The 14,057-nt window shown below is 44.7% G+C and overlaps 2 protein-coding genes and 1 pseudogene across 2 annotated transcripts in view; 2 read left to right on the top strand and 1 right to left on the bottom strand.

Annotated features, from left to right (window-relative positions):
* Window positions 1-14,057, bottom strand: part of WDR70 (WD repeat domain 70) — a 313,385-nt gene that overhangs the window by 222,814 nt on the left and 76,514 nt on the right. The window lies entirely within an intron of this gene.
* On the top strand, window positions 5,784-7,926 carry LOC103349653 (double homeobox protein A-like). Its single transcript, XM_008262324.4, has one exon. The coding sequence runs from the start codon at window positions 7,330-7,332 to the stop codon at window positions 7,924-7,926; it is 597 nt and encodes a 198-aa protein (XP_008260546.1). The 5' UTR covers window positions 5,784-7,329.
* LOC103349652 (BAG family molecular chaperone regulator 1 pseudogene) lies at window positions 9,643-10,732 on the top strand (annotated as a pseudogene).

The raw sequence follows: 14,057 nt of genomic DNA, 5'->3' as shown, positions 1-14,057 counted from the left end.
CAGGATCCCATCATTCCCAGTATCTTCAGGAACTTCCACTATCTTTTCTCTTCTTCCATTCACAGTTAAGCAGTTTGTGATCTTTTGTATATAAAGAGAATTGAAAATGAATCTTGATGTGAATGGAAGGGGGGAGGGAGAGGGAAAGGGGAGGGTTGTGGGTGGGAGGGAAGTTATTGGGGGGGGAGCCATTGTAATCCATAAGCTGTACTTTGGAAATTTATATTCATTAAATAAAAGTTAAAAAAAGGAAAAAAAAAAAACAGTTAAGCAGTTTGAACAAATTTTCAACCCTCCTCATCTCCTCCTTTGTTTCTCTAGCACAACAGTATCCTTTCTACTCTCACCACTCCACTAAAACTGATCTTGTTGTTGTGGCTGTAGTGACAGCTACGGTGTGCCACTTTCAGAATTGAAATACTCAGCCTCCCAGCTTCCAGAATTGTGCCTGCTGGTGCTGAACAGGTGAAGCCTCAGGAATTTCCTTGAGTTGCATGGAGCTGCCACATCCAAGGTTATGTCACTCTCCAAAAGCAGCCCACATTCAATGACTGCCCAATGTGCAGTAAAATGGCCTGGCACTATACATCACAACCTGGAATATCTCAGAAGGGCTATTCCAGTGTCAGGTTCCAGTGGGATCACAACAGTTGAGGCTGCTGTTCCACTACCCTTCCAGCTTCCTAGTGCTATATCCATTGCAACCTCTCTCACAGAGATCAACCCCAGAAGTACTGCCCAATCAACTTCCTACATGCAAATGTTGAAATGTCAAACTTTGTTCTAGGGAACCTGACCTGAGAGAGATGATACCAAAAGTGGCCCTGTGAAACTGACTATAAAATGAGATTCTTAAGTGTATTAACCACTAACTGACTAGCAATGAGGAACCAACCACTGGTAGTAACTAGTCCATAACATGCTGTATCACTGCAATCACAATTGTGAAAACTTTTGTCGGTGAAAGAGAAGGCATGGCAGGTGCAATATTTCAGGCATTTGTGAAGTACAGAGCAGTAATTAAAAGGACTAGGAACTGGATAGCTGTTGCTAGGAGCAGTCAATGCAATGGAGAAAAACAATGAAAGGCTGAGGGTGATAAATCATTGACTAAAAACTACACTATAAAAGCCAAAGGATCTCTTTGGCAGCATACAGAGATAGGGATATGGGTCTCTGGCAGGTAAGTGATATGCAGTCTTTGATGTGGTAAAACATGTTTTCCACTCCTGTTAAGAACTAGAACCACACAATCAATAGTAGCATACCTTTATGTGTTTGAACCAAGGCTATATTAATTTTTCTGTCCTAGGTTTGAATTCACTTCCAAGAGACCCAGACAATATGGATAATCAAGAGAAATTCACAGTGATGTACAATATTGATGGCATCATATTAACTAAATTAGATGAACAAGAAGTAACAAGTACACTGGTGAGATACAAGTTCTCCCAGAGACTAGTCACTGGTCTCTGATTCCCTGGTGAAGATCATTGCGGCAGTATCCGTGCTCAAACTGAGGATTGCATGGATCCTTAGCGTGGTTCTTGTGGCAGAGTGGATGAATATCGTACCCACTGGAGCTAGCACCTGGACATTGGTCTCCCTGGAGGAGAGGAGGTGAGCGTTAGACTATGCCAACAGAGCAGATCAAACCCTCTCTGTCGCTCCCCCTCTTCGTGGAGGAGCGACACAAGACCCTGCGTTGTTCTTTTGTCTGCTCGGCCCTCCCCGGGTTTGCTGCTGGTTCTTCCCAGGTTGGCTGCCGTCCCTCCACCTCCGTGGAGGGGCGGCACCCCCTGCCACTTTCCCCACTTCCACGGGGGAGCGGCACACCGCCGGCCGGCTCTCTCGGGGGCTGCTCAGATGTCCCTCAGGTGTTCCTGGTGCATGTTGTCTCTCGCCTCCTTTATAGTCCTCTTCCACCAATCCCAACTCTGCTACCCACACGCCGAATATGCTGCTCTCCTCCAATCAGGAGCAGGATCAGCTCCTGCAGGTCATCACTCAAGTTGGCGAGAGGCAGCTGCGTAGAAGTTATTTACTCCCTTCTCAGCGCCATATTGTGGGAGAGCAGATGCATAGAATAAGTCTTAATTTCAGTAACTTAGTCTAGTCCGAGTTGCTCCCCACACCTCTCCTCAGATTAAAAAAAAAGATTTACCACGCCCAGCTTGGGTATCACCTTAGACACTCCCCACACCCTGGAGCACTGAACAGAGCTCCCTGACCACACCCAGTACATGCCTCTGGGTACCGACTGGAAGAGCAGACACTTCACTAAGCCATAAAGGCACAGTCCAAAGATAAAAGCCATCATAGGGAAGAAAAGAAAAGAAACCAACAACAACTATCTCTAAATATGCCAAAATAAACACAGAAATTCAAGAAACAAAAGGAAGATAGGGGCCAGCGCTGTGACATAGCAGATAAAACTGCTGCCTGCAGTGCCAGCATCTCAGATGGGCACCGGTTCAAGATACGGCTGCTCTACTTCAGATCCAGCTCTCTGGTATGGCCTGGGAAAGCACCACAAGGTGGCCCATGCCCTTGGGACTCTGCACCTGCATGGGAGACCTGGAAGAAGCTCCTGGCTCTTGGCTTCAGATCAGCGCAGCTCGGGCCGTTGCAGCCATCTGGGGAGTGAACCAGCAGATGGAAGACCTCTCTCTCTGTCTCTACCTCTCTCTGCAACTCTTTCAAGTAAATAAAATAAATCTTTAAAAAAAAAAAGAAATTATTAGATATGTATTCGATGGAATACTACACAGTGGTAAAAAAAATGAAATCCAGTCATTTGCAACAAAATGGAGGAATCTAGAAAACATCATGCTGAGTGAAATAAGCCAGTCCCAAAGGGACAAATATCATATGTTCTCCCTAATCTGTGACAACTGAGCACCTAAAAGGAAACCTGTAGAAGTGAAACTGACACTATAACAAGTAATGACATGATCAGCCCTTGTCCTGTCGAGCAACAGCTTACTATTTTATTCCTTTTAGTATTTTTTTCTACTAATACCATTGGTTGAATTCTTTAATTAACACACAATTATTCTTAGGAGTTTTAATCCAACTGAAAATTGATCTCTGTTAAAAATAAGAGTGGGAATAAGAGAGGGAGGCACACATTCCCACGGACTTACCCCTAAGAGTAAAGCTAAAACCTTGCCACGGGACTTCAAATCCCATTAAGTTGGCAGGTACCAATGCCATCTTACTAGTTAAAGTGATCAGTTTAAATTCATAACTGATCATAAAGATAGGATTAAGTGTCAAAGGGATCACATAAATAAGATCAAGTGTTGCTAATAATAATTGATAGAATTAAAAAGGAGAGAACGATCCAACATGGGAAGCAGGACACACAGCAGACTCATAGAATGACAAATGCCCTAAACAGAACTCTGGCCTCAGAAGCAGCCCTTAAGGCATTTGGATCTGGCTAAAAAGCCCATGAGAGCATTTCAGGCATGGAAAGCCAAGACACTCTGGCAAAAAATAACCTACAGGAAAGATCTCTTGTCAGCGAGATCCTGGTGGAAAAAAGAGGCCATCAAAGAAGGAGGTACTTTTCTCTGAAGGGAGGAGAGAACCTCCACTTTGATTATGGCTTGTCTAAATAGTGTCGGAATTTGTGGACTCAAGAGGCCTTGGCAGCTGGTGACAAGAACCTTGGTTGATCACTGACATCATAAATAAGAGCGTCAATTGTTAACTCAACAACTGGAGTCACTATGCACTTGCTCCCATGTAGGACGTCTGTCCTTAATGTGTGATGTTATGAGAAATAACAGTAAAACTAGTCTTCAAACAGTATTTTATACTTTGTGTGTCTGTGCAGGTGCAAACTGTTGAAATCTTTACTTAGTATAGAGTTGATCTTCTGTATATAAAGATAATTAAAAATGAATCTTAATAGAGAATGGGATAGGAGAGGGAGTAGGAGGTGGGATGGTTTGGGGGTGGGAGGGTAGGTATGGGGGAAAGAAACGCTATAATCCAAAAGTTGTACTTATGAAATTTATATTTATTAAATAAAAGTTGTGTTTTTTGTTTTGTTTTTTTTTTTTTTTTGGACAGGCAGAGTGGATAGTGAGAGAGAGAGACAGAGAGAAAGGTCTTCCTCTTGCCGTTGGTTCACCCTCCAATGGCCGCCACGGCTGGCGTGCTGCGGCCGGCGCACGGCGCTGATCTGAAGCCAGGAGCCAGGTGCTTCTCCTGGTCTCCCATGGGGTGCAGGGCCCAAGCACTTGGGCCATCCTCCACTGCACTCCCGGGCCACAGCAGAGAGCTGGCCTGGAAGAGGGGCAACCGGGACAGAATCCGGCACCCCGACCGGGACTAGAACCCGGTGTGCTGGCGCCACAAGGTGCAGGATTAGCCTAGTGAGCCGCAGCGCCGGCCTAAATAAAAGCTTTCTATTAAAAAAAAAAACAATAGGCCGGCGCCGCGGCTCACTAGGCTAATCCTCCGCCTAGCGGCGCCGGCACACCGGGTTCTAGTCCCGGTCGGGGCGCCGGATTCTGTCCCAGTTGCCCCTCTTCCAGGCCAGCCCTCTGCTGTGGCCAGGGAGTGCAGTGGAGGATGGCCCAGGTGCTTGGGCCCTGCACCCCATGGGAGACCAGGAAAAGCACCTGGCTCCTGGCTCCTGCCATCGGATCAGCGCGGTGCGCCGGCCGCAGCGCGCCGACTGCGGCGGCCATTGGAGGGTGAACCAACGGCAAAGGAAGACCCTTCTCTCTGTCTCTCTCTCTCTCACTGTCCACTCTGCCTGTCAAAAAAAAAAAAAAAAAAAAAAAAAAAAATTCACTGACGCCAGAGTGCCAAGTGTTAAATCAACGAAAGGAGTCACTGTGCACTTGCTCTCTGTCCTTAATGAGTTGTACTATGAGAATTAATGGAAAAACTAGTTTTCTTTTTTTTTTTTAGATTTATTTATTTATTTGAAAGTCAAAGTTACACAGAGAGAGGAGAGACAGAGAGAGAGAGAGGTCTTCCGTCCGCTGATTCATTCCCCAGATGGCTGCAACAGCCGGAGCTGCACTGATCCGAAGCCAGGAGCCAGGTGCTTCCTCCAGGTCTCCCACGCAGGTGCAGGGGCCCAAAGACTTGGGCCATCCTCTACTGCTTTCCCAGGCCATAGCAGAGAGTTGGATTGGAAGAAGAGCAGCCAGGACTAGAACCGGCGCCCATATGGGATGCCAGCACTTCAGGCCAGGGCATTAACCTGCTGTGCCACAGCGCCGGCCCAGAAAAACTAGTTTTCAAACAGTACTTTATACTTTGTGTGTGTAGGTGCAAACTTTGAAATCTTTACCTAGTATAGAGTTGATCTTCTGTATATAAAGATAAAATTAAGAATGAATCTTAATAAAGAATGAGATGGGGGAGGTGGGACAGGAGTGGGGGTGGGGGTGGGGATGGGGGGAAGAATCTATATTCCAAAAAGCTGTACCTATGAAAATTTATATTAAATAAAATATTTTAAAAAGCATAATTTCAAAACACTGGAAAGTATAAAAATATTTCAGCATATATGCAACATTAGCAAAATGAAAGCATCTGAAGTTTATAAGTACACCCGTGACTTTGTTACCTACTCTCATAATTAAAGAAAATTCTCAATTTCACTTAAGTATTACAGAAAAGAATTTTTTATCCAACTTCACAGAAACTAGAAAATCCAGGGGCCAGCACTGTGGCATAGCAGGTGACAGTGTGGCCTGCAATGCCAGCTTCCCATATGGGCGCCGTTTGTGTCCTGGCTGCTCCAATTCTTTTTTTTTTTTTTTCTTAAGATTTATTATTTGAAAGGCAGAGTTACAGAGAGACAGAGGCAGACAGAGATAGAGGTCTTCCATTGGCTGGTTCACTACCCAAACTGTCATAAAGGACAGAGCTAAGCCAAACAAAAGCAAGGAGCTTGGAGCTTCTTCTGGGTCTCCCACACGGATACAGGGGCCCAAGAACTTGGGCCATCATCCACTGCTTTCTGAGGCTACAGCAGAGATCTGGATCAGAAGTGGAGCAGCTGGGACTCAAACCAGTTGCCATAGGGGATGCCGGCACTGCAGGGGGTGGTTTTACCCATTCCCCTGCTCCAATTCCGATCCAGCTCCCTGTTACTGGCCTGGGAAAAGCAGCAGCAGATGACCCAAGTGTTTGGGCCTGTACTATCCATAGGGGAGATCTGGATGAAGCTCCTGGCTTCCTGGCTTCAATCTGGCATAGCACTGGCCATTGCAGCAATCTAGGGAAGAGGCAGTAGATGAAAGATCTCTCTTTGTCTCTCCCCCCTCTCTCTAATTCTAACTTTCAAAATAAATAAATAAATCTTTTTGAAATATTAGAAGATAAAAATATTGAATTTATGAGTCATGGAATTTAAATAACTATAACTAAGAAAATTAACTGGCAAACAAAGAATTTATACAAAGAACAAGAAATCATAACAAAAAATGGAAAAATTCTAGAAAGAAAAATACAATAACTAAAATTGAGAATTCAATAGCAGAGAATCAAAAGGTTAAAAGAAAATTTCTGGACTGAAACATGGTGAAAAAACATGGAAAATGCAGAAAACAAACAAAAGATACATGTGACACATATTAAAAATTTGTCTCACACTGGAATTGCAGAATGGAAGAAGAGAAAAGCAATATTTGCAGAGGTAATTGTCAAAATTTATAGAAAAATGACTAAAGATACTAATCTAAAGATTCAAGAAGTACTATAAACCTTTATAGTGTAGTAGAAATTACATCTAGGCACAGCATAGCAAAACTGCAGAAAGTCAAAGATAAAAATAAAATAAAATAAAAGCTTAACAATAGAGTATAAAAAATATTTCAACAGAGTAGGTGATTGTTTTCATGGAAGTAACAAAATTAAAACCTATGGAATTTATCAGCAGTCAACTTACTTTAAAGGAAATACTACAGGGAGTTCATTAGGCAGAAAACAAAAGATGTCAAAAGCACAGAGTGTGGCATAAAGAATAGTAAGAGATGAAGAATACAAAAGTAAGTATCAATGGATACTGACTGCATAAAACAACAATGTCTGATGGGATTTAAAATGCGTTCACACACCCATATATAAATATAAAATACACAAACAACTGCAAAAAAAAAAGGCAGGAAGAAGATGTAACTAAATATAGTGAATGTTCTAAGGTATTTACATTTAACAGGAAAAGGCAAAAGTGCTAACTTATAATAGACTTTCAAATTATTCTAAGAATATATGTTGCTTTTTTTCCTCAGCTTGTGGACCCAGGACGAGCAGAGCAGGACAGGCGCTTAGACCCCGGGACTGTATTCCAACATGGCCGAAGACAACTGTTCACACAAAAAACTATCAAAAAATCATAGGTGCAGTCCCACAAAATTCACAAAAGAGCAACTGAAAATCCTCATCAACGCCTTCAACCAAAAGACATACCCTGGCTACCCTTCCAAACAGAAGCTTGCTTTGGACATCAACACCAAAGATTCAAGAATACAAGTTTGGTTCCAGAATCCAAGAGCACAATATCCATTCCAGAAAAGACCAGAGCTTGAGGAAGCTTTAGACTCAAGCCAAGGCCATGGAGAAGACTGTCCTCAAGAACAAATTCAAAATCTCTTTACTGTACAAACAGAATCCAGACAGTGTCATTCCAACTACAGCTCCTCTCGATCTCACACCCTCATCAAGGCATTTTTGAACAACTCTTACCCAGGAATTGATTCCAGAGAACAACTTGCCAAAGAAATCAGAGTTCCTGAGTCAAGAACCCAAATTTGGTTTCAACGCCAGAGAAATAGATTCCTTATCCAGAGAAAACAAAAGTCTAATGAGCCCTTAGAGGAAGACCAGGGAGAAGAAGACCGAGAGTGCTTCAAGTCTTTCAAGAAATCAAGAAATCTACCTTTTCCCTGAGACTTCAAGACAAACCTTTCAAGAAATGGTAAACAGGACTTCAGGAGGCAAATACAAGAGAAACCACACAGCCTATTTGACCTATTCTGGTTTCAAAATTCTTCAGACATTGGGACAATGAAAACGAATCTAATAGGAGCCAGTCCTGTGGTGCAGGAGTTAAGTCACTGTCTGCACTGCCAGCATCCCATAAGAACACCGGTACAAGTCCAAGCTGCTCCCCTTCTGATCCAGCTTCCTGCCGATGTGCCTGGGAAAGCAGCAGCAGATGGTCCAAATACTTGTGCTCCTGCCACCCACGTGGAAGACTCAGATGGAGTTCATGGCTCCTGGTTTTGGCCTGACCTACTCCAGGCCATTGTAGCCATTTGGGGAGACAGCCGGTGGATGAAAGATCTCTCTATCTCTATGTGCCCCTTTCAAACTCTCTCTGTGACTCTGCTTGTCAGACAAACAAACAAATAAATAAATCTTAAAAAAAAAAAAAAAAAGAACATATGTTGAGGCCAACGTTGTGGCATAGTAGGTTAAGCATCTGCCTGCTGTGCTGGCATCCCATATGGGTGTCGGTTTAAGTCCTGGCTGTTCCTCTTCCAATCTAGCTCCGGGCTTATGGCCTGGGGAAGCAGTAGAGGAAGGCTCAAGTGCTTCGGAGACTGGGAAGAAGCTCCTGGTTCTTGATTTCGGATCAGCCAGCTCTGACCATTGTGATCATTTGGGGAGTGAACCAGCATTTGGAAGATCTCTCTCTCCCTCTCCTTCTCCCTCTCCCTCTAATTCTGACTCTCAAGTAAATAAATAAACCTTTTTTTAAAAAAATATATATGTTGTAATTCAGATAAAATATTAAGTAGCTGTTTTAAAGAAACTCAACGAATTTCAAGAAAATACAGAAAAAGATCTCAACACTTTAACAGGGTAACTTAGCAGAGAGATAGAAGAAAGTTTTGAAAATCAAGCAGAATCTTTGAGCTGAAAAGTACACTAAGTGAAGTTTAAAAACATGATAGAAGGCATCAATACCAGAATAAACCATGGGTGGGCTTTTGACCTAACAGTTAAGCCAACACTTGGGATGACTGTATCCCATATTGGAATGCCTGGTTGGAGTCCCAGCAACACCATTTCTGATCCAGCTTCTGGCTAACACCCACCTGGGAGGCAGCAGAACATGGCTCAAGTACTTGGGTCCTTGCTACTCATGTGAGATACCTGGATGAGATCCAGGCTCCTGATTTTGGCCTGGCACAGCCCTGGCTGATGTATTTGGGGAGTGAACAAGCAAATGGAATCAATCTCAATCTCTCCCTCTCCCTCTCTCCCTCCCTACCTCCCTGCCTCCCTTCAATAAAATGAAAATCAATAAAAAACTTTTTTAAAATATTTTTCTTTAAAAATTCAGAATAAGGGCGGTCAATAGCGCGGGCCTGGCGGAGCGCGGCAACGCGCGGAGATCGCGAGGCGACCGGGGCCAGCTGGGCCCCCGGCGGCGCGCCCCTCGGCCCAGCCGGGAGCCGCGCCAGTCGGAGCCCCTGGCCGAGGGCGGCCAGCCAGCTTCTCAGCGCCCATCCCTCCGGAGAGCAGCCGGGGGGCATGACCGACCCACCAGGGGCGCCGCCGCCGGCGCTCGCAGGCCGCGGGTGAAGAAGAAAGTCCGTACCCGCTCGGCCCGGAGCGAGGAGGCGCCACGAGACGAGGAGGCGCCCCAGATCGAGGAGGCGCCCCCGGCCGAGGAGGTGACCCCAGACGTGATCCAGGCGGAGGAGGTGACCGAGACCGAGGAAATGGCGGCAGCCGGGCTCAGCGTGACCGTCACCCACAGCAATGAGAAGCATGACCTTCATGTCACCCCTCAGCAGGGTAGCAGCGAACCAATTGTCCAAGACCTGGCCCAGGTTGTTGAAGAGGCCATAAGGGTTCCACTGCCTTTCCAGAAACTCATATTTAAGGAAAAATCTCTGAAGGAAATGGAGGCACCATTGTCAGCACTTGGAATACAAAACGGTTGCCGGGTCATGTTAATTGGGGAAAAGAACTGTCCAGAGGAAGAGGCTGAACTAAAGAAGTTGAAGGATTTGGAGAAGTCTGTGGAGAAGATAGCCAGCCAACTAGAAGAGTTGAATAAAGAACTCAGTGGAATCCAACAGGGTTTTCTGGCCAAGGATTTGCAAGCTGAAGCTCTCAGCAAACTTGATAGGAGAGTAAAAGCCACAATTGAGCATTTTATGAAGATTTTGGAGGAGATTGACACCCTGATCCTACCAGAAAATTTCAAAGACAGTAGACTGAAAAGGAAGGGTTTGGTGAAGAAGATCCAGGCGTTCCTAGCTGAGTGCGACACAGTGGAGCAGAACATCTGCCAGGAGACTGAGAGGCTCCAGTCTACAAACTTGGCCTTGGCTGAGTGATGTGCCCTGAAGAGGAGCTGTGCTACCCGGAAGAAAAGTGCCACCAGCTTCTCTGGAATGGAAGTGGCCTGATTTTCCCCTGGGCTACCAGGGGCAATTGGCCAGTTGCCAATTTTCCTCCCCCTACGCCAGTTCTCAGTGAAAAAGTGTCTTCGCGATCTTAAGTTAGAGCTCCTGTCTGTTTTCCCCTCTGTCTTTTGAGTCGCTGTGCTGTCCAGCAGCCCACCTCTTCTGGAAAAGGCATTCTCTGCCCAACTGTCCCAGTCTGGTGACTTCCGGGTGCTTTCTATGGGCTGGGGAGAGCTTGTTTGCCCTGAGCTAGCTCCCGGTTTATAGGCTCTCCTGGCCTTCAGGTACACAAGAGCTTTCTTGCCCTGGTGATCCCATAGTCTCACAGATGGAAAAGCAGAATCACCAGAAGGTTGTGGCCACTCAGGAATGCTGACAATGGCATGGAATGGGTGTTCGCCACACAGGCAGTCCCAGTGTCCCTCGCATCTGGCTGGGTTGTTGGTTTACAGACCCTGCTCAGCCCTAGGCTGTGACGTCAGGCCCATTCCTAGATGAGACTTGTGATGGATAGATTTCCTCGACCCCACGCAAACCTTCAGCAGGTCAGAACCTGGTGCTGACTGAGTCTCTGCTTGAAACAAGGCCACAGCCATGGCTTAGGAAGGGCTGAGACGGGGAGCCAGAGAGTAGAACAAGCAGGTGGAGAGACCAGCACCAACGAGAAGCTTCTCAGGAGTGACATGTGCTTCCTTCAAAGGCGTCTGGGCCCTGTACCCTCATGAGTGCTATTATTTCCCTCAAGGTTGTTCTCCCCCTCCCCATTGTTATTAAAAAGTTTGTATGTCCACCAAAAAAAAAAAAATCAGAATAAGCCAAAAGAAGAAGAAATTAGTGAACTTAAAGACAGCTATTTGAAAATACACAGTTGGAGGATAAGAAAGAATGAAATGAAATGAAGAAAGTTTATACTACTCAGTCATTTAAAAAAGGATGAAATTTTGTCAACAGCAACAATACGGATGGACCTGGAGGTCATTACTTTAAGTGAAATAAGCAAAGCACAGAAAGACAAGTACCACATGATATTAAGTGTGGAATCTAAAAGAGTTCATCTCACAGAATTTGAGAGTATAATAGTGGTGTCCAGGGGTTGGGGGCAGTAACAGGGTGGGGAAGAATAGGGAAAGGTTAATTAACTAAATTACAATTTGATAGGAGAAATAATTTCTGGAGTTCTATTATGTGGTAGGGTGACTATAATAGCATATCCTTTCCTTTCAAATGAAAGCTAGAGAAAGGATTTTGAAGATTTTCAAGATAAAGAAATGACAAAAGAGGGTAAGCACTGTGGCACAGTGGGCTAAGCTGCCTCTTAGATGTACACATCCCATATCAATGTGCAGCTGGAGTGCCAGCAGTTCTACTTCTGATCCAGATTTCTCTAATGCATCTTGGGAGATGCCACCCACATAGGAGACTCAGATGAGTTGTGGGTTCCTGACTTTGCTTTGGCCCAGTCCTGGCAGGCATGTGGGGACTGCCATTGCGGAGAGAAGAGCATTTGCTTGCTCGCTCTTTCTCTCTCTGCCTCTCATGTAAACAAATTTTTTTTTAAATCATTGAAAGAAAACCTAACGAAATCTGTAAAAGTTTATTTGGGCAATATTGCCACAAGGACTAAAAACAATACTACAACCTCTAACATGATTTTCAGTCACAAACACAGAAATAATTGAAGTAAACACCTCAGTTAAAAAGTTCTTAGGCATCCTGTTCCAAAAGGTTCTGTAACTTTCTTCAGAGATGACACCATAAACTATCACACCAGGGCAATGTTATAAGTATGCTGTCAGGAGTACTGCAGGGCCCCTGCACCCACTTGGGAGACCTGGAAGAAGCTCCTGGATCCTGGCTTCAGATCAGCCCAGGTCCAGCATTTGCAGCCATTTAGGGAGTGAACCAGCAGATGGAAGATCTCTCTGTCTCTCTCTCTCTCTCTGTCTGTAACTCTACCTCTCACATTAAAATATATAAATAATAAAAATAAAATGAGCTCAATTTTAACAAAATTTCAGTTAGGTGGTCCAATTTACTTTCTAAGTTTATAATTTTAAGGCTGAGAGATAATTATTTCAGGAAAGAAACTATCAACTCATAACAATTGTGTCTTCAGGCCGGGCACCATGGCTCACTAGGCTAAACCTCCACCTGTGGCACCAGCACCCGGGGTTCTAGTCCAGTTGGGGTGCCGGATTCTGTCCTGGTTGCTCCTCTTCCAGTCCAGCTTTCTGCTGTGGCCATGGAAGGCAGTGGAGGATGGCCCAGTTCCTTGGGCCCTGCACCCGCATGGGAGACCAGGGGGAAGCACCTGGCTCCTGGCTTCGGATCGGCGCAGCGCCGGCTGTAGCGGCCATTTGGGGGGTGAACCAACGGAAGGAAGACCTTTCTCTCTGTCTCTCTCTCTCTCTGTCTAACTCTGCCTGTCAAAAAAAAAAAAAAAATGTGTCTTCTGTAAATAGATTATACAGAAAAAACTAAAATTCACGTCTATCTGGCCAGACTTCAGTGGAATATTCTTCATGGCTGGTTATCAAATGAAGTCAGATACCTCTCAATAAAACATATTTTATATCCAGCCACTACTAGCTAGAAACCACTACTCCAAATTTACACTGACCATTTTTCCTAAGATGCTGAAAACACAGTTGATAGTTTTTAAAACATTTATTCTCCAAAAAAAGCCATTCTTGATACACCAATTTCAAAGGCACAGACTTTCACAGAGAGATCTGAGTGGGCTGTGAGATTAGATTGTATGACAGTGTGAGGCATTTCACCACAATGCCCAAGATCAAAGTGTCACAGCAAACAAGGAGCTAGAACTCCTAAACCAGATGCCCATGAGAGGAGCCTAGAAAAGCAAAGGTGGGCTACTGTTCAGAAGTTTCCAATAAAAACGAAGCACCACTAGTCTTAGGACATCCTTTCTAAAATACTAAAAATGATATCCTTAACAAAATTCTGACCAGGAGCCAAAATTTAAATTAAACCCATAAGGAAGTACCATGAGACATAAAATTACATGGTTGACCAAATATGCCAGTTAACCGTTTATTATCTCTTTGTTCCAAATTCACCCTTCACTGCCTGCTCTGCAAAAATTGATTTGGGCCCTTTAAATATTTTTCCTTTGCCAGTTGGCATGATGTTAAAGCTTTGTCAGAAGAAAATGCTGGAAAGACACTGGAAGAGAAAGTAGTTTTCCTTCCAAACCTAGAGTGCTCCTCATGGCAGGATCTCATACCATGCAGTTTCTCCAGTGTGTGCATTTTCTCCACCATTTCAGGCTCCTGAAATGCATGGCAGTCAGCAGCACTCACCAGTTCCCCCAAGCACCCAGTTAGTGTGGTAGCACAGGGACTCTGGTGAGACAGATTTCTGGTAAGTTCCCATTCCACTGCACCAGAACAACTTCTTCACACTGAGCCACAGCCACGCCTTCCCAACCAAGGTCAGGATCTCAATCCAGGAGGCCTCTTCCTCAGTGCTGCTTCTCAGTCTCAGGCGAGACAGACGCTCCTTTCCTTTATCCTTCCGTGTTTTTCAGAGCTCCTATTTGTTACTAATGTGTCCTTCCTTGCTCGAAATCTTTCTGCTCAAATTATATGTGATTTCTCAATCTTAATCAAACCCTGACTGCAGATCAAATTT

Source organism: Oryctolagus cuniculus, chromosome 14 (assembly GCF_964237555.1).
Source record: "Oryctolagus cuniculus chromosome 14, mOryCun1.1, whole genome shotgun sequence".
Taxonomy (NCBI): domain Eukaryota; kingdom Metazoa; phylum Chordata; class Mammalia; order Lagomorpha; family Leporidae; genus Oryctolagus; species Oryctolagus cuniculus.
The sequence above is the reverse complement of the archived record's forward strand: the minus strand, read 5'-3'. Positions and strand labels throughout refer to the sequence as shown.